Source organism: Argiope bruennichi, chromosome 5 (assembly GCF_947563725.1).
Source record: "Argiope bruennichi chromosome 5, qqArgBrue1.1, whole genome shotgun sequence".
In the NCBI taxonomy this organism is placed as follows: Eukaryota; Metazoa; Arthropoda; class Arachnida; order Araneae; family Araneidae; genus Argiope; species Argiope bruennichi.
This window is the reverse complement of record NC_079155.1, coordinates 75,916,599-75,937,693: the sequence shown is the minus strand read 5'-3', so window position 1 is coordinate 75,937,693 and position 21,095 is coordinate 75,916,599. Positions and strand designations below refer to the sequence as shown.

The 21,095-nt window shown below is 29.6% G+C and overlaps 1 protein-coding gene across 1 annotated transcript; it reads left to right on the top strand.

Annotated features, from left to right (window-relative positions):
- The first annotated feature begins 1,117 nt into the window (after positions 1-1,117).
- On the top strand, positions 1,118-20,058 carry LOC129968854 (pancreatic lipase-related protein 2-like). The gene is made up of 8 exons (XM_056083154.1): positions 1,118-1,382; positions 7,421-7,737; positions 9,434-9,580; positions 12,293-12,401; positions 14,403-14,513; positions 16,651-16,773; positions 17,534-17,806; positions 19,950-20,058. Exons 1-8 carry the CDS (start codon positions 1,334-1,336, stop codon positions 19,973-19,975), a joined length of 1,155 nt encoding a protein of 384 aa, XP_055939129.1. The 5' UTR covers positions 1,118-1,333; the 3' UTR covers positions 19,976-20,058.
- Positions 20,059-21,095: the final 1,037 nt, after the last annotated feature.

Genomic DNA, 21,095 nt, shown 5'->3' with positions numbered 1-21,095 from the left:
TAGGAAATCAATCAAAAACGATTGTAGAATTCCATCTTTGCAACACATGAAACAAATAAGGTTAAACAAAAGTTACGAAAATCACAAGACGTAAAACAGAAATCACATTTTAAAAATATTTTTCTCTTGGGTGGATCATTTGGTATAGGGAAATATAATGGTTTTTCTTTTAAGTACATTTTACTAAAAGTTACATGTTGTTAAAAGTAAAGGAAGAAAATTCTGCTCAATATCTGTCTAATTTGCATGAGGAATAAGAAAATGAAGTTACAGCATCCGCGAAAAACAGAAGATACATGGAACGGACAGCGACATTTTTTCTAGCACCAACATGTTATGGGACTGGACCCATTTAAAAAAATTCATTTATACAATAAATAAAACAAATGAAAGGTTATTAAAACAATACCCTTCTAATGTATATCCTAATTTCATGTTTAAGACTACTTTTTTGACTAAATCATGAATATCAAAGTCAGTCATACATAAGAGATTTAAAAGGAATTAAATTTAATCAATATTCCTAGAATTAGTAGGCTTTCAAAGGAATTAATATGAAACAACTAGACAATTTCTCGATCCGGGACATGAAAAAAGAAAAATCTCTCAGAAATTCCCGGTTAATCCAGGCATCTGGCTGCTTTATTCCATACAAAAAGTGGCTATAAAAACATTGCCACGGAAAAGAAATTTTAAACAAGATAGGTTTTATGTATTAAATTTCAAATATTTCCCCCTTAAATTTGTCTTAAAATCTATTACTCCTTTCCTATTCCTTCTGAGTTTATTTATCATTCTGCTTATTGTTTACTACTTTTAATTTCATCGTTAAATACTTTTACTAAACGATGATAATCATAATTTTTGTCCTGCTTCACCTTCGGTTAGAAAATTATGATGACATAATATGTGAAGCGTATCGGGGTCAATTCAGAAGAGGCAATTAAAGTCGAGCTAATTAAATCAAAATCGCCTGCAGAATTTTTTTATCCGCCTTTATACTGAAGATGGAAAGATAAAAGTTCCGCTCCGAAGTCCAAGGTCAAATTTTAGGAAGAACATTGATTTCATCACATATTGTGTGTCAGGTTAACGGAAAAGAATTTCAACAGACTCTGCGAAACAAGTTCTTTTTGTGCGCTGACCTGAGATATTGTACATTTAGTTCGAATGTTCTTGATATGGGGGTTGGAGTTTCACTTTTGGTTTCAACCAGTGAATCAGGACGGGCCTCGGGCGTAAAAAGGAAAAGAGGTGGCAAAAGAATCGAAATCTCTTCCTGATTCAGAAGAATATTTTGTATGTTCCTTGAAAGGAGTACTGCTTCTTTAGAATGTTTCATTGGCTTTGTTTGGCATGGATGGTAACCAGCAGCGCTGAGGGTAAGTGATGTACTTTTTATTATAGGACAATCGATGTCATCTTTCATTTTCTGGGACGACCTATTAAATATGATATAATAAACTCCATATATCGAGTTAAAAATCCCTCGAAAACTTTGCCATTTTTGTTTCAAAAAATATATTGAATGACAACACTTTGGTTATGGAACAAGATTTTTTTCAAAGTCTTTTTGGCTAAAAAATCGGATCTAATAGAATATTGATAAAATATAAAAAAAATATTTAACAAAATGTTTCGAAACGGATATTAAAATTGTTGATATAAAACATGATAAGAGCTTTGAAATAATAAAACTGAATCTAAATTTGGATTTCACAAATTGTCGAAAAGAGTTTCTTTTCAAAAACTTTTGGATGAAAAAGTTATTTTACTGCTTGTTTGGAATTAATATTTTAAAAGCATAATTTTCTTCTAATAATTTGTTTCCGCTTGTGAGAGAGTCATAGTAGAATTTCGTAAAATTAAACTCTTTTTTTTTTTTAACTAAAATCATTTCCCAGTGTCATATCTCATATGAATAAAATAATACTTTTGGTAAATTAACATGCCCTTCCTCCCCCCCCCCCCAATTTTTTTTTCAATGTTTTACAGAAATTTCATTTATAAATCAGTCATTTAAATTCAGACTTTCCACCTTAGAAATTGAAGATTTTGTGACAAAATTTAGCATCTTCCAAATTAAAATCATAAACTAAGTTCTCATTCATAGAAGCTTCAATTTTCATTCGAATTTACGGAATTTTCGCTTGACATTTTTGTTACTTTCTGAATATTATAACTTAAAGAATAAAATTCTAATCTAATTAAAAAAAAATAAACTGACGAAATTTCTGTTAACAATAATTTGAAATAAAAATAGTTGGAATTTTCAATAGATAATTTTAATTCTTAAAAGTGGAATTTTATTTCATTTTCAGAATTTTGGAAATAATTTCCAAAATTATGATTCTGAAATTTATTTAATTGTAATGTATGGAAATATCAACTCTTGTAAAGATGTGATAATTTGGAAAGAAATTAAAAACTTTTATGAACAACATTGGCTCATTATTTTATTTTAATGAAGAAGCAATTAATCATCTTATAAGCCAAAATCTTAAACTTTTATCTATATACGATTATTAGTAAAAGAAAGTGTATATTTATATAAAATTTAAATAAGCGTGAGTTAATTTCACACTATCATGATATAAGGTGATCACGTATATTAGTTATAGAATTATTCTTTCTACTGCGCGTATTAGACGGATAATTTGGAAAATATGTCACGATGAGAAAGTTCGGATTATTTCGGGATCGGAATTATTCTACCAAAAATAACCTCTGAAATACAATCATCATAAGCAATATCGTAAAGAGAACCTTTCTCTTTTTGTCCCTAATTTGTTACGTTACGGATCTTTATTGTCTAAGCTAATCACAGTGGCACATGATAAAATTATCTTACAACTTTAAAAATATTAACGAAAACTTATTGCTTATCATCTTAACTTAAACTTATTACATTTTTTTCAAAAAAATTGATATAATGAATATAATTTTTTTATTTAGAACAAAAATTATTGTATCAGTGACCAGTTTCCTTCAGACGATTACCGAATGGTTCTCTAAAAATTACATAAAATTCAACAAAAATGTAAAACATGTTTACCAGAAATAAAGAAAAAATATGAAACATCCTAAGCACTTTACATGATGTTTTTCTGAAAGAATTATATAATAATTTATTTTCTCGCTTGTGAAAACACAAAGATAAAACGATGAGGAAATAAAAAAAAATTAAAAAAAAAACTTTGACCTCGAGGTTTAATTTATGTTGAAGAATCATTCAAAAAATTTGGCTCTTGCGCCATAAAACCAAACCAAACCAAACATTCAAAAAATTTGGAAAAATCTGTCTTCGATTTAAGTCTGCATGTGAACACGACCAAAACAAATTTTACACTAAAAAGTTTTTTATGGCTGCCCTTCTTTAAAGGGTTGATATTTCTATTTAGTGTTTGGTTACAATCTAGGTATTGACATTTCATATGAGCAGCAATTATGTTCTCTTTATTTTCTTCCTCAAAAATAACTGCAACTTTAACGAAATTAAATATGATGATGATCGGGAAACATTTGAAATTTTCTTTTCTTTACAATTTTTTTTAAAGATAGAAAAATATTTAAAATTATAAAAATTATAACTTTAAATTTAACATCATCTTTGTTTATATTTGCTATCTTTTAGAAATTAAACGCACCTATCGACTGCGATCTTTAATATCAAAACTGCTGATTTGTATCGAATTTTAAATGAAATCAAGATTGCCATGTCTCTATCCGCCCATGTACATCGCATTAATTCATCAACACAATGATCTTGATGAATGAATTTTTAGTACAATCTCTGTACCAAATTCATAGATCTGCGTTCAATTTTGAACTAAATTTATATTCTCTCTCTCTTTAGATTTATTACTTTTATGTTTATCCATGTGCATGTATCTATGATATTTCATAAATATAACAAGCAAGATGATTGAAATTTGGTAAATGGACTTAGCGAATTGCAGATCTCTAAAATTTTAGACCAATTGGTCAATCGGGAGAAATCTTAATTGGAAACTTATTTCTCTTCCCTATATTATGAAACGGAATACGAAATGTACCTATTGTGTTACCACTGATGTAAGCCTTCAGAAACACACTTAAGCTAATATGATTTGGCCATACTTCATGCTATCGATTAACAGATAAGTCAAATGAAAGATGACAACATAAACAACAAAGGATATTTATGCTCGATGAAAGAAAAGAAATTGCACAAGGGATTACGTGCCCTAACTCCGTAGTAGAAGTAACTCAGAGATAAACCTACATCATTGTTGCGAAATTTTTTTCTAGGTAGCTTTCCTTATGATTAAATGGCTGGTTAAGAATCACTTCCGCATCCCAGGTGGCTCTTACTACTTCCTCATGGCTGATGTTAGACGCATTCTTTCTTTTGATTCTGAAAGCAAAACAAGTTTATCTTAATGAACATGCTGTTATGCAATATAATGAATGAATGCATGTATTAAAAGGGAATTTAAATATGAACCATTTAACCATATTAATGTTTTGATGCAAGAAATTGGGCATTTATTTTTTTTCTCTCTCTAAGGATTAAGTTCTGTTAAAAAAAGTCGATATGTTGCTTTAATATTTTTGTGTTCTTTTATGCAATTTTTTTTCTTTTTACTTACTTTCTCGAATGCTAGAATTTTAAAATTTTGTTGTATACTCTTGATGATCGTACAATATTTAGTAGATTATAATGTTTAGGTAATCAATTATTTTTTCATATAAAAAGTGCTATTTGATAGATAGATTGGGAAAAATTGATTAAAATTTTCTATTGTAAATATAATAATAAATTGCAAAATGCAGGTTAATTTTGCAAAAAAAAAAAAAAAAAAAGAAAAAAAAAAAAACCACTTTTTGAATAATCAAGACTTTAACTGATCACACCATTCAAAGTAATAGAATAAAATGTTAGATTCAAGTATTTTACAGTATACACGCAAAAACGATCTCTTTCACTTTCGTGACATTTCGCATACTGCAAATGTCATCGTGTCATATATCATTAAAGCACGTATCAGGGCAATAACATTCTCATGTTGGATGGCATATTTCAGATTAAATACAGTTCGCGGATTGAATGTAGATATCTGGTGTTTCCAAGGTCAGAAATTTAGTGGAATGAAATTTGGGAATTTTGTAAACCACGGTGTGAAATACCGTGAGAAAATTCAATTTACCCTTTAAAAGGGCCATTTTTTTCTAGTCATATTATGTTAAAATATTTTTAGGCTTGAAATTAGAATAAGAAAAGGGATTCATTTAGCTTATTAGATAAATTTAATTTGACTGATTAATTAATTTGGTTAATTAATAATTAAGTATCAAATGAAAACACATCATTTTGTGTAAAATAAAGAACTGAAGCATCTAAGTTTCTGTCTTTCTAAAAAAATTTGTCAGAACTAATGCCAACCTATATAATTTCATACAAAGATTGATAAATTTGGTGGGAAGCATACTTCCCACGGCCCTAGAAAGGGTTAACAAACTTTTGCCTTACTAAATAGTTTCTCACTAAATAGTTAAACAGAAGGATTCCAACATGTCAATGATTTATTTTCGGTTATTTCATTAACTTTGTGAATATGTATTTGTGTTAATTTAATTATTAATTGTTAAGAATGAACAACATCTACATTCGTACATAATAATATTAAAACAGACATTTGTTTTTATAAATTTTCTAATAAATAAGTGAACGCGATGAAACATATAGGGTACTTAATCAATTATACTTCATAAATGAATGATAAAATATTATCCTGATATTTTATCATTCATTTAATTTGCATTTTAGGCAAATTTATTGATTTTGCAATAAATAAAGTTTTTAAACAACTTACTTGCGCCTCCTCTCTATTTTGCGGTCCTAGATAATTGCCTAGTTGGAAATACACCACAGAGAGACGACAAAGAGACAATCAAATTTCTAAAGCTTTATTCCCACGGCCCTTAACGTGTCCTGCCCCAAATCATTTTTAATTATAACAATATCGCCGCTCGCATGGCGGGTATACCTTCGTAGCTCTGTGAAAATACTTCGATGTGACGTAAACCTCGAAGGTCAAAGATGGCACGAGCATATCACCTTGGAGAGGTGCCGGAGGATCACGGGGAAGGGGAGGGTAGTAGTAAAAATGCCGACTCTAGTGGTGCAGTTTAAGGACAATGACGATTTATGTATGCTACATACCATTTTCAGTTAGACCTGGGGTAGTTCCTAAAATATATTTACTTTTTTTCTATGAGTATTAGTGTATTTCTATGAAAAAGAAATCGATGCGTAGTAAAAGAATATAACAAAATGGAAACACTGAATAAAATTGTAAGTATCAACACGGCAAACTTACTTTTTCATAACTATTGAAATGAAAGGATTTTAATAAAATTTGAAACAAATTTAGACTAGAGAAAAAAAGATTGGCCTACTGCTAGTTTATGATTTTCACATATGCGGTCTGTAATTTCTGAAACACTTTTTATAGCACAAAATTAGCACAAGCACACATCAGAGTTGGCAGTTATTTGGCTTTTTGAAATATGGATCTCTTGATTTTATTTTCCGTTTGTATTTATGTTTTATGATACGACAGCCGACTTTTAATTTTTAAGCTGATGTTAAATGTGGAAAAAGGGTTACATGTTAAAAATAAATTATTTACATTTTCAGCTTTTCAGAAATTTTATTGTAAATAATTAATACATTTAATGGGAGAATAAAATGAGTTTTTAAAAAGAATGCAATTGGTTCTTCTAATAGAGATTTTCAATGAACAAGCCACGAGTAATCTTATTATACTGGAAGCAGTACACACCAGGGAAACGAAAACCAATTATCACAACGGAAGGTTCTCGTTCCTTTCTCTGAAGTGTTTCTTGATGAAATAACGAAAAAAATTATAAATAGAGTTTGAAAACTACCTGCAAAAGATTGAATTAGAGATTAAGAAGAAGAAGAAGAAAAAAAAAAAAAAAACAATAAGGTCAAAGAGGTGGCAGTGAAAATATTTTCCAATTTTTCGATGTGTTTGCCTTTACACATAACGAGTTTTTGCATGTGAAAGATGATATATAGCATTAAAGTATGTACCATGATGATTTGTTGAACTTGCTTTTTAATAGCATCAAATCAAATATAATTTTCAAATTGAATGCTCAGAATTCCAAACATTTTCACAGCAAGATATCCATTGGTGAAAGATTTGGAAATTCTGGTGGTCATGGAACGAGAGTAATTCAGCTTTTAAACGATTTTATTAGAAGACAGTTGGCAAAAAAATGTAACATGTGAAAGAGGAACATTTTGCTTCCAGGGAACACCAAATAAAGCATTTTATTATGGAAATTCACAGCATTCTTGTTAATTAAATTTTGATTTTTTAAATCGAACCTTCAGTATTTCTTTCAGGTTTGGCTGTACTACAGAGTGCCTTTGTCAAGAAGATACTACAGCAGGATCCTGCTTTTTGCTTTCGACCATTAAACACATCTCTGTGCAACGATAAAATTTTTCAGGACGTCTTTTCGAATCAAACAGCAGACATTTTCGATCCATCCAGAAAGACTCTGGCTTTTCTCTTCACTCCTCTCAGTCCTCGGCACCCCGAGTTTTTGCACAAATGCGACTATGGTTTACCAAACAACACTCTTTTTGATCCGAAGCTGAAGACAGAAATCTTCATCCATGGCTTCCTGGATGGTGTCTGTAGATCAGCTTGGATGAGAGTAAGTCATTATTTGAAGTTTCAAATGGAGTTAGTCTGTTTTATTGTTTTACAGCTAGCTTATCCTTATCATTTTCGTAACTCGTTTAAAAACTGAAAGAAGAAATTGTTTTCTACAGTTAAGAAGTTTTGATTTATTGATCGAATATTTTTTAATCGTATAATAAAATGTTTCTTTTTCAAGATAATCTGTATGCATTCTCTCACTTTGTCTACATGAATATAGCGTGAAATGTAAAGCTCTTTTATGTCCATTAAATTCAAAATAGCATCTTCTATAGCCAGGAAAGTAGCATATCTATAATAAAGTGACTATGTCGAATTTATCGGGACAGATTACCGTGTCCCTATCCGCGAAATAAGGGCTTTATAAAAATAACTGAAAAATATAAAAGATCAGCCAAAACATCCAATTAGAAAAATGTCCACTGTATATTATAATAAAAACTAAAATTTCACGTGGTTATCGGTAAAATTGGCGGAGATATTTGCAATTAAAATTATGAACTTTCTGTGTGTCCGATACCATAATGTAGTTTTTCCAAGTTAAGTAACATTGATGTGAAATTTAAGCAATGAAGAAAGTAAACAATAAAAAAATATTTAAATCTGTAAAACATACTCGGGGGTGGGAGAGTGCAATACTGGAGAATACATTTTTAAATTTTTTTCATTTCACAGAAAGTTTATAATTTTTACATGATATATATCGCCGCCAATTTACAGATAAATCCATGAAACTTTTTCATGTGGTTTTTAGTACAGTGTACATTTTTCTATTCGATTTTTTGACCTATCTGCATTATTTTTTAATTCTTTTTAGTAACTTCCTTATTCCGCCTTTAGGAGCTCTCTAACTTTTATCAATAAATTCAGTTATAGTCGCTTTACTATTGGTACTGTCACTTTTCTGTTTATACAAAATACCATTTTAAATTTAAAGGACTTGCATGCATCACCTTGCATATGTAACATCGTGTACAAAGTGTTTATATTTCGCTAACAAATTGTGGAGAGCCAAAATTCTCGTTCCCAATGCATTGAAGTTGTCCCAAGAGGCTATATTTCTATAATTTATTTGGGGAAAATACAAAATAAAAGTATGACGTCGCCTTCGGTATTAAAGAGTAAGTTCCCCTTCATTTTGCGAATTTCTAGAAATTTTAAAAAAAATATAAATTCACGAAAGAAGAGCAAGTAGAAGGAGATAGGTGGTTGGCGCTAATTTAGTTATAAATACAATTATCTGTTGTATAATGGTTCAAGGTAATAGATTGAATTTGAAAATAACTTTTTTTTTTGATATTTTACTACATTTTAAGAGATTTTTAAAAATATTTTTCTAAAAAAAATCTTTTTTAATGATTTTTTATGCATTTTTCGATAATTTTTCTTAATTTTTTTAATTTATAAGATATATTAAAGATTTTAATTTACTTTACAATTTTCTTAATTTTGATATTTCTATCATAATTTAAAAGAAATCTGTTTTTTTAAAACTAATTTAGCGTTAATGGTATAAGCAAATGGGGAAGATGTCAAAGTATTTTGAATTTATTCTTTTTTATTCATCTTGCTGCACAATGCTAATAAAGGAAATTTTGGCACTATCCATGTGTACTTGTATATTTTTATGAAAAAAAAAAAAAAAAAGGGTTTCAAATTTTTCTGACTTTTTGAATATTTTTTTAAATCAGGAAATGAAGCGAGAACTTTTCAAGAGAGGGCCGTACAATGTGATACTGGTCGATTGGACTTGGGGAAACGGTCCCAACTACATAGACAGTGCTGAAAACACAAAACTCGTTGGCAAGCAGCTTGCATTTTTGTTGCAGAATATAATGGTAAAAAGTTTTGATTTCTTAAATTCTGTCTGAAGACGTTTTAACATTTCAAAACGATTTTTTAGATCAGGATTATGTAGTACATCAAGCTGCTTCTTAAAAAAAAATGTGTTGCTGAATTGAATTGATAATTTAGTCCAAATTAATTAATTTTTCCTTTAAATTTTAATCATAGGTTAAGAAAGTGGTTGGTTTTCAGATGAAATATGTTTTCCTCATAATGTATTGGGTTGGCAACTAAGTAATTGCGGATTTTTTTTTGAAAATCAAAGACAATATTTTCATGGAACTAAATAACTTTATTCTGTAATGTATTGCCCATTTTGATCAATGACCTTTTGCCATCTTTCAGGCAGCATCATAATCCCACGTTCATAAAACTTCTGGTTTTTATTAGCAAAAAACTGAATCAGGTACGATTTGACATCATCATCATTATTGAAATTTTTACGATTCAAGGACTTTTGTAAAGATCGAAACAAAAAGTAATCAGATGGTACAAGGTTAGGACTATATGGTGGATGTGGTAAAACATCCCAACCAAGCTCCAATAATTTTTGCCGAGTGACCAAAGATATGTGTGGCCTTGCATTGTCATGATGGAATACAATACCTTTTCGATTTGTCGATTCGGGCCGCTTTTCTTCAACTGCATTGTTTAATTTCGTTAGTTGTTCAATGTAGACATCAGAATTGATCGTTCGGTTGGGTGGTAAGAGTTCAAAGGAGACAATTCATTTGTAATCCCACCAAACTGATAACAAAACCTTCTTTTGATGAATATAAGCTTTTGGTGTTGTTTGAGTTGGTTCACCCGGCCTGCTCCACGATCTTTTCCGTTTGATATTGTTGTAAACAACCCATTTTTCATCGTCAGTTATCAGTCGTTTTAAAAATGGATCATTTTCATTACGTTTCTTTAGCAAATCGCAGCTGTTAATGCGTTGCGTTAAATGCGTTTCTTTCAGTTCGTGAGGAACCCATGCATCTAGTTTTTGAACATAGCCAAGTCTTTTTAAGTGATTTTCAATGCATGTATGTGATACATGAAACTTCTCTGCAATCTCACGTGTTGTACTGTGACGATCCGAATCGATTATTGCTTTGATTAGGTCGTGATAAACTTCAACTGGACGACCAGAGCATTTTTCATCTTTGAGTGATAAATCACCAGAACGAAATTTGGCACTGCCGTTCTTTTAAGGCTTCGTCACCATAAACAGCACATAACTTTTTATGAGCTTGCGATGCGTTTTTCCCTTTGCGGAAATAAAAAAGCAAAATATAATGAAAATGTTCCTTTTGATTTTCCATTTTTCAACGAACGCCAAACGAAAACTATGCAACCGATCAAAAAAACTTTTTTTACTGATTGACAGCTGAATTGCCAACTATCAAATAACAAAATGTGTTTTACATTTGTACTACGTCTACAAACCTAAAAATTCAACTGAAGCCATCTATGAGTGAAATCCGCAATTACTTAGTTGCCAACCCAATAGTATTATGGAAATTATTAAAAGTCAAAGAACAAAAGTTTTAAAAAAGTTAATTTTAGAGTCTGCACCTTTTTGTTTTAATCTGTTGAAGTTTACTGAAGTTATTATTTATTAGACTCCCAAATTAAAGTGAGATCATGATTCTAGCAGTGTTATTTTACATTATTTATCATTGTTTCTGCTAAATTTCGGTGTTATTTTCATTACGGAACCTTGAAATTTCGCTGAATTATAAATGACTATGTGTGTTGGAGAGACCCGATATAAAAGTTTGGTGACAGTGGATCTTTATATGAAAAAAATCTGGCAAAACAAATGATTTTAGTCTTGTTTCTCCTTCAAACAGACTCAACGTACAGTAATCGAATTTTTCTAAATAGAAGACGTTAGTGGAATCCACTATTATGATTCCTGAACTGCCGAAACTCAATTCAAAAACAAACATTGCTGCAATTTTTTTTCCTCGATGCAATTTTAAAAAGACCAAGCAACAGTTTTACTTGTATATATCTCAAGGTTTTTAATTATGATAATATGTATGGTATTTAAGAAATTTAAAACAAAACACAAGTTAAAAGGATACGTATTAAAGCAGTTCGGTTCTGTTGGATAAAAATCAAAGCAGACTTGAAGTAATGATAATAATAATTAAAAAAAATTAGTCGTGGATACATTAAAGCGCCAAACCTGAGCTGCAAAATTTCATGACAAGTCGCTGCTAAATTCTTGAGGGGAAAAAAGATTAAAGATTTCAAAAAAATTTTTTCCCCTTTGAACCCATTTCTTGCGATTCACTTAGGGATACATGACTAGGGAATATTAATTTTTTCAAACACAAATTGCTTGCATCATCAAATGTTTGTCACTTCATTGATTCATTTTCGGCTTCCTTTCTTAGATTTTACATTTTTTAAAATCATTTCAGTTGTTTATTTAACTTTTAGTGTGAAAAAATAACTAAATAAATAAAATTAAAATTGAGAAAATTATATCAGAGGATGCCACCTCATTGGAACAACCGCTACTATAATAAAACTGAATGTATATCAAGTAGAATTTTCCAAGCATACAATGATATTTATCCTAAAGGCTATGACTGACATGAGCGTGGCATGACTGGTAAGTTCATATGTACTTGATCAAAATTAAAACTTCCACATGATAAAAAAACTACGCAACGAAAAGTTAAAAAAAAAATGTTAACATTTTTCAGAAACAATCTGGAGTAGGCCCTGATAACTTCCATTTAATAGGCCACAGTTTCGGTGCCCACATTGCTGGCTTCGCTGGAAAAATCGTTAAGAATATAAGGAGGATTACAGGTAATTAAATACTTCATTTTTCTGGTTTATTACTTTTTTTATCATCTTTCATTTCCTCGTACCGAGAAAAATTCAAAATGTGATTTTACATGATGTTTTAAACGTTTTCAAAGATGGGCCACTTATGGATGAAGCACACGACAAAAAATATCTGTTCTTCAACATGTTTGTTAGCTTTTTGAAGAAACATTGAGAAAATATGTGATATGAATGCGTTTTTAATATATTTTATACATTAGGAAGGGTTTTCTATACATTAGTAGCAGAGCTCAAGGAAGTTATACTCTCCTAAAATTTCGGAATTATCTACATTTTTGAAGGAAAAACTGTTTTTATCAATAGTTTGATAACACGAAAGCTTGTTTTTAAAATGCTTCTCGAAGTAGTCCTCTACTGTTGCTTTACATTTAGTTCTGCAATCTACAAATGCGTGTTTTGCGTGTCTTCTGGGAGAAGACTGTCATGGTTGGGTGGTCAACCGTTGATGTCTCTCAACTTCTATGTTCTGTTTTCTATAGACAAATTATATCCGCAAAATAATTTTTAAGGGGATCTAAAGACATGGACAGAGGAAAAATTTGGGCTGAAAGATGAAAGGTTACATGGTTTTTAAACTCAAGCGGTTAAGGTTGCAATTCGGAAATTGTGGCTGACACTAAATTATACTGGCAGACAGACTACTTTCTACAGAATGAGTTTGTCATATCCAATTAGGAAGACAAATATACTGTATATAAATCTTATATCATATTCAACTAGTCTTTTGAAGAACTTAATATTTATTATTTAGGCTTTTTGGTGTTTTTAAAATCAAACGTTTACAGCATTTAGATTTCTATTTTTTAAAGTTTTTAAAATTAAATTTATGAAACTCCATGTTTCAAACCTCAATGAGTTCACACACAAAAAAAATATTTTACACATAAGGGTTTTTTTCTCCTTTTTTTTACTTTATCATGTAAAAATACAGAAAAAAATATTGTAATCGGCAATTCAAATTCGAGATTTTGATAAATTTCCGATTTCCACATTTATACTGTTTGCTGGAATATAAGAGTGTTTTGGTATCAACCAAAAGTGCGAAACAAAATTCTGTCTGATTTTCAGCGAATATAAAAGCGAATTAATTAATTTCGGCGAATACATTTCAAATGTGTAAGTGTTTGCAATTTTCCAATTTGCAGATTTGAAACTATTCCAATGTCCAATTAATGCCTTTTGTGTTAATTTTAAGAGATGACTGATGTCTGCCATTGTGTTCCCTTCATTTTAATAGTTCACTTTGGATTTGTTTTAAAAATAATTTTCTGGGTCGGCTTATGAGTGGTTCGATAACCATTCGATTTTCAAGTGTGTATGCATCTTTAAATATGATGAAAAATAAAACAGCATCCATCAGAAATAAAATTTGATCTGTATTCTTATGCATTCAAATTATTCCAACAATAACTGATTAACTGATATGGAATAATACCAAAGCATCAAGATTTTAACGACTCTCGTTCTTGAGTTCTAGGACTCAAAACGAACACTTGAGTCCTAATTTCTCTAATGTAGACTATTTACCATTTTATACAATATTCTTTCTCGCTGAACCCGAGAGCCGCGGTGGCCTGCTGGTAAGGTCACGGCTTCGGAACTGGAGGGTTTCATGTCCGAGACCCGATTCCATTGAAAAACTATCGTGTAAGCTGGTCTGGTGCACGTTAAATCCGTCAAGATCAAACGTCCTCCAACTAGTGTGGTGTGGTGTGGAAGCTTGGAGAGGGGGTGCCGGCTCAGGTATTGTCCTCATCATTTGAGAATGGTTCAAAATTACGAGGTCCGTCCCAAAATAGCCCTCGTGTTGTTTTAAAACGGGACGTTAATATAATGACTTGAACTTTCCGCTGAAACCCTTTCTTTCCAGCTAAGGAGAGCGTTTCGGTATTTAATAATTTTAACAAATTTCCCTTCAGATTTTGGAATAGTGTTTCCAAATAATGTTTTGTTTGCCGACAGCTCTAGACCCTGCTTTGGCTCCTTTTCAGAACATGACGAGATCCGAGAAATTGGATCCGACGGACGCTAATCTTGTCGACGTCATCCATACAAATGGAGGGACGCAAGTAGGTAAGAAATAATAAAGCTCACTGATTTCATTTTTTTAGAAAAATGTTTGAAAAAATTTATTTAAAAAAAACATCATAAAGTATTCAGAAGTTGCTGTAAAATTAAAGATGATAATTTCAAATCTTTTTTAATTATAAATTTATTTAGTAAAAAATTAAAATAAAAAAATAGAGTTTAGTGTTTTTTGTGGCTTAACCAATAATCGTGAAATATCGTTATAATTTCATTGATTTTAGTTTCTAATCCTCAAATTATACACGGCAAAATTAATAAAATGCTTGAAAAATATTACTAATTTGTTATGAAAGAACAGTTTTATTAACATTTTTTTTATTATTTTAATATATCAAATTTAAAAAAAAATTTAAGAAAATTCAAGCTTTAAAACATCTTGAACATAGTAATATTGTAGACTTAATTGGCTTATCTCCAATTAAGTATACAATTATTTTTAAATCTAATTCATTCTGATTTCAATTCTACTTTTTTTTATTATTTACTTCTAATTATATAGCCATAGTGTGTACAACAAGAATGTATATAATATAATCGAGAATATGAGATTGTTGTACAATATACTTTAAATATTTTTAAAAATTTATTAAGATTAGAGAAACAGTATAAAGCAATTTATTAGAGAAACAGTATAATTTTAATGTGGCTTAAAAATGTTTTTTGTACAATAATGTGCTCCGAAGTTTGAGGCAAAACATTAATTTTGATTAATTTTTAATTAAAAGGTAATTAAATTTTTTGAGACATCCTTTTTTGATAAATGCCTAGTTCTCAAGAATAATTTCGTGACGGACGTTATATTTCTAAGACCTGTAGAATGTTTAAAACGAATTTTCAAACCTTTTCACCTTTCACCTTCCCTTTTCACCCAGTTTTCAAATAGTATGCCTGACATTACCACATTAAAATAAGACTATATTTTGAATATTTTTCGGTAGCTTCACAATGTTGATCGAATTGTCCTCTGTGCACACAAACTCAAATTCTTTGCTATTTTTCGGAGGTAGTTGGAATAATTGAATTTATGCATGCTCCCTTAATACGCCAGAAATATTGCACCAATTTAATTTTTGAATTTATTCCACGCTTTGCAAACAGGAGAGAGGGCGTGACGAAATAATACAGAGTAAGATATGCAGTTGTAACTTAGGTGATGTGATCGATAATGTTTGTCTTTGGACTTAAATTACACCAATTAATTGCATCCCTTTTAAGTTAGGTCCATTTAATCGATAAAAGATACATAAACTTATTAAAGTTCATAAATGTTTTTTATTCTTTACTTTTATAATCATTTGTTAAAATGCGAATATATCCGTCATGGCAAACAGTCCATTTCTGTATTAAAATGATTTGTCAATTATGAGATGTGTTTGAAAAAAAAGCAATTTTGTAAATGATTTTTCTTTCATTTTTCTTGATTACATGAGTCCTGATATCTTGAGCAGTTTTATGCTCCCTATGAGAATGTAACATTCTTTAATTTTCGAAACTGAATTATGGATTAACCGTTACATTCGAATTAAATTTTTAAGCTCATGAAAAGAGCCACCATTAATGAATTTTAAAAAAGTGGATATCAAAATTCCGTAAATTTAAAACAATAAATTAAGATGCATGTTAGATTGAAAAATAGAAAATAATGCACTTTTGTAACTGTTCTGAAAAGTGGAATGGTTTTCAATTTAAAATACGGAGGTCAAATCAAAAATATAAAGCCCTGTAGCTCTGAAAATAATGCTAAAATTAAGTCATAATATATATCATAAAATGAAAATTCTTTAACGGCGATTAAATTAAAAACATATAACAAATGTAATAAAAATTGGGATTTATTAAAAAAAAATAGGGAAGATAATATTATTGAGATAGATAATGTATTATGAGTGCATTGCTCTTTTATTATTTTTTCAATTATCTAGATTTTTTTATTAAAATATTATTTTAGTTCATTAATAAAATTATGTTTTTATAAACTTGTTTCTGCATTTATTATTTAGTTTTTACTGTTGATACATTTCATTTTTTGACCTCTCTCAATTTATGATGACTAGATTGTAAAACAAAAGGACAGATGTTTTCCTTTCACGCTATTTTTTTAAATTCGTTTTCTTTGTTCTAGGCGTTGTTCTGGGTGACATTAATCCATTGGGACACGTTGACTTCTACCCCAATGGAGGAACGCAGCAAGACAGTTGCAGGCCCCACATAGTCAAGTCATTCTTCTCTCTTGATTTTCTTTACGGTAATTTTGTTTGGTTGCTTTTTTTTATACGTATGATTTTTAAAAATTTTACTTAACCAGTTTCTGTCTGTAAGATCAGATAATAGCACTTTTTGAAAAATCTTTAATTGTTATTAAACGAAAATTATATATCGTAAAACACACACAAAAATAGTCATAATATATTGCTGTTCCCTACTGAAGTCATCTCGCATTGAACTACTTCTTACAAAAGTATTCACAATTCTTTCTCGTAGGAGTGATGTCACATTATTCTTTGCCAACGGATTCTAAAACACACCTCGCTTTTGCGCATCGTTAGGATGGGTTTAATTCTTCAAAATAGGGGTGAGAGGAACGATGAAAAAAGGAGATGTTTACATTTAACAATAAAGTAAATTCTGGAAATGCGCACGTCGTTCCCCGTCTCTTCCCTTATTGAGATAGAATAGTCGTAAAGTGCTCGTCTCAGGATATTGGAACGAAATGTTACTATTCTTATTAAAGTACCCATAATTATTTTTTTTTTGTGGTGAATTGCATATAAGGCAGTAAAAGCGCTTCTCCCCGGACAGCTGTTTTGGTAAAATCGGTTAGTTACTGGACTGCTAACCAAAAGGTCCCAGGTTCTATCCTAGCGCATCCCATACCGCTTCATACTGAAATCTTCAAATCATATAGACTTTCGTATTGAAAATACCCATAATTCTTTCTTGATGAAATTTATCATCTTATGCTATTTCTGACTGAAGATCTCGCAATTCTTTTTTCCTTACTATAGCCACAATCTCTTTGATTCCCCGAATATGCAGTCATTTGCATGCCGTGCAGTACTATAAGGCGTCCATCAACCCAAGTAAATGCGAGTTCATAGGAGTCGAGTGTCCTGATTACGAGTCTTTCTTGGCAGGAAACTGTTCATCGTGCCAGAAGAATGGGCAGAACTGTGCCATCATGGGCATGAACCACGAATTCTATTACAGATCATCCAATAGCCCACTGCCTCTCTTCAGACGATTTTACCTCACTACCACACATCTTCATCCTTACTGTGGTAATGTAGATGTTATAATTGTATTTGATTTATTTTCTTTAAACCTTTTTCGTCTAAAGATATTTCAAGGACAACAAATGCCAGAAATTTTTACTTTACTATTAAAAAACTTAAAAGGTTTCGCGCAATTGAAGCCATGAAAAGATAATTATTTCTTAACACTATTTAGTCTATGACTGTTTTACGATACTTATACATAATTATTAATTTAAAATTTAACAATTTATAGCATTCATATAATAAAATTAAAATTTTATTTTAACATTTAACACATTATAGTATTTGATTGCAAGGAATGTTTGATTAATGTTGTAGCAAGGAGATGAGAAATCTAATTTAATTAACTCAAGATAAAAATTCAGGGTTTCCATTTCTATTTTAATTTTTTTAATTGTGTATAGAGGTTATTCGTACATTATCGAAGGGTTTTTTTTATGGAAAGTGTAGGTAATCGTTTGGTATAAAACAATTTCATTTTTTGGTAATTATTTTCTTAAATATTTATTATATCAGATGATATAATAAATATATTTGATTGCAAAATATCCTTTGTAGATGAACAGTAAATACAAAATTATGTCTTTGCTTTTCCGAAGAAAAATGTGATATTTTGTTATGTAAGAACACTATAAAATCCATAGCAGGATCGCCACTTACCAAAATCATTAAAAAAAATGTGCAAATAAGATCAATATAAACTATAATCGAAATCAGTAACTCACTGATTTTATAAAAATGGCAAAACTACTAGAATTTTAATTCGCTATCAATTATGTTCCTATAATTCAAAACAGGTTTAATAGTATGACATCTAAAAAAAGGACAATTAATACAAAATGCTCAACAATGTTGTTACGATATTTTTGCTATACTGTAGCGTGTTCAGAATAATGAAAAACATAATGAAACAAATGCAGTATCTTGTACTAATAGATCAGAAATAATTTTCGAGAATTTATTCGAATATAGTTCCTCGTGATTAAATTCCTTTCATGTCTTATATTTTTAACGTTGAATTTATTTTTTTAAATAAAATATTAAATTATGCAATTTTCTTTTTAGGACATATATATTAAAATAAAAGAGAAATTTTAAAAGGTAGTGGTAGAATAATTCAAAGTTGACTTAATTTTAATGTTTTCACATTTTTTTAAATTAATAACATTTGAAAGAAATATTATACAAAAAGGAAATTGATATCATTGAAATGGTAAAATTTTGAATATTGGGATGGGTTTTTTTTTTGTAAGATTATTTGCTTCGGAGTTATTGCAAAAATGCAACAAAAATTCAATTAATTTTCAATTAACTAAATATTTAAATAACTTTTGCATTTTGAAAAGGTAGTGTTCTTTTTTTTTTTAATCTTAAAGAATAAGTGTGTAAGTAAAATTGATCCAGTCGTTAAAGAGGAAATGGGATGCATACATATATATAGAACCACAATGATTTGTATTTACTTTAAAATTGCATTATAAGTTTTTGAAATATAAATAAATTTTCTTTCATTAATAATTGCAATTTGACATTTCACATAATTTTAATTTCAATAGGCAGAATTAAAAACAAACTTTTTATTGCACTTAAAAATTATTTTATTAGATTCAGCTTTTAAAAGAAATTAAACTTGTGGTAATGGATGGGGAAGAACAAAAATGGGTGCAGAGTGCTCCAAAATGTTAAAGCTGCAAAAGACTTTTTTATTTTAAAATTTTATAAAAATTTTAAAAGTTGAATAGTTAAAGGATGTATGGCATAGACATTTAAGAGAAAAAAAGAAAGACACGAAGATATGAAAGAGCGCACACTTCCTACTTCCCGGAATAAAATGTAGCATTGCAATATCGAGTTCAACTTTGCAGAGTGAAAATAGCTCAACAGTCGTGCAGCATCTGAACTGCCATCTAGTGGCGTTTTGAAGAGTAAACTGTGCGCCTCCACATATATGCATGACATTCAGATTTATAAATTCAATTTTATTTAGTTTAATTATTTGCGTTCGCATTTAAGAATTCTTTTGAATTAAAATATTTAAGCTGTTGAATTACAACAATTAAGAATTAAAATAATTAAGTTTTACATATATAGTATTTTTTAACCTTACAAATTGCATGCTCAATAACATAACTTTTTTTTTTTTCAGATAACAGCATCTTGAACTTAGAATGAATTTTACCCTGATGACTACTTCAACTGTACATTTCACATAAAAGTCATTTGTAATTTAAATATAAATAAATTTTTATGTTGTTGAATAGAACACTTTTTTTTACTTCTTTTAAAAATCAATTTTCGTAGTTTTGTTTGATTGTTTGCTGTATTTTTTAAATTTATGCTGCTAAATCTGTGTAAAGTATTGAATACTATGCTAGTCTTCAATACTAGTTCCGAGACTTGGTGTCAGAGAGGCAAGGGGAGAGAGATATAGATGGCCTGGGTGCTAGTTTTAGAGCGCGCCATGAAGAAAAACATAAGTAAGAGTGTATCACTTTTGAAGAAAAATATGATGTAAAAACAAAAAGATAATGCTACGACCTGGGCGCAATTTATATTTGCAAAATCACTGATTGTAATTAGGAGCGAAAAAAAATCGCTTTAATAATGGACGTCACGTAACCTCTCTATTTCACATGACATTTTGTTAGATATTTATTTAAGATAGTAGGTGATTACGTTAAAAAGGCCTTTTTTGCAAAATTTTGATTTTTTTTTTATTTAATATTCTTAATGTTTGAGCAGGTTTCTTTCTTTATAAAACAATCAGAATTTTGTTTACACTGATGTCCAAATTTGCATTGATATATGTTTTAACGCTATTTTACATGTTTAGATGTAGTTTCTCAAATTCTAATCTTTGATAGAATTTTCTTATGAAAAACTTTTATAAATGAAAATCTGATGCACATTTTTTGTTCAAATTTGATATAATGATCTTCCAATATGTTCTGCAGTTCCTGAACTAGAGAATAAGTAATCTATCTATTAATTTAAAAACATCTTATGGTGGTTTTAGTGCTTCACAATGTGAAAAAGGTTGAAAATTTCATGTTATTTACTGGACTAACTCCAATATTTATGAATAGAAAAGTATTTTTTCTTTTAGTTCAGGAACTAGGCAATATATTTCTTAAGCTATCTGCAAAATTGAAAGAAAATCCTTTAATAACTAGAAGATTTTTTTTCTTTACATCGCTTTTTAGACAAATAAAGACCCCTTTCTCCAATTTCTAAAAACTTTTGGCACATACAACCACTTTTGTTGTATATTTAAATTTCATAAATGTTTTTT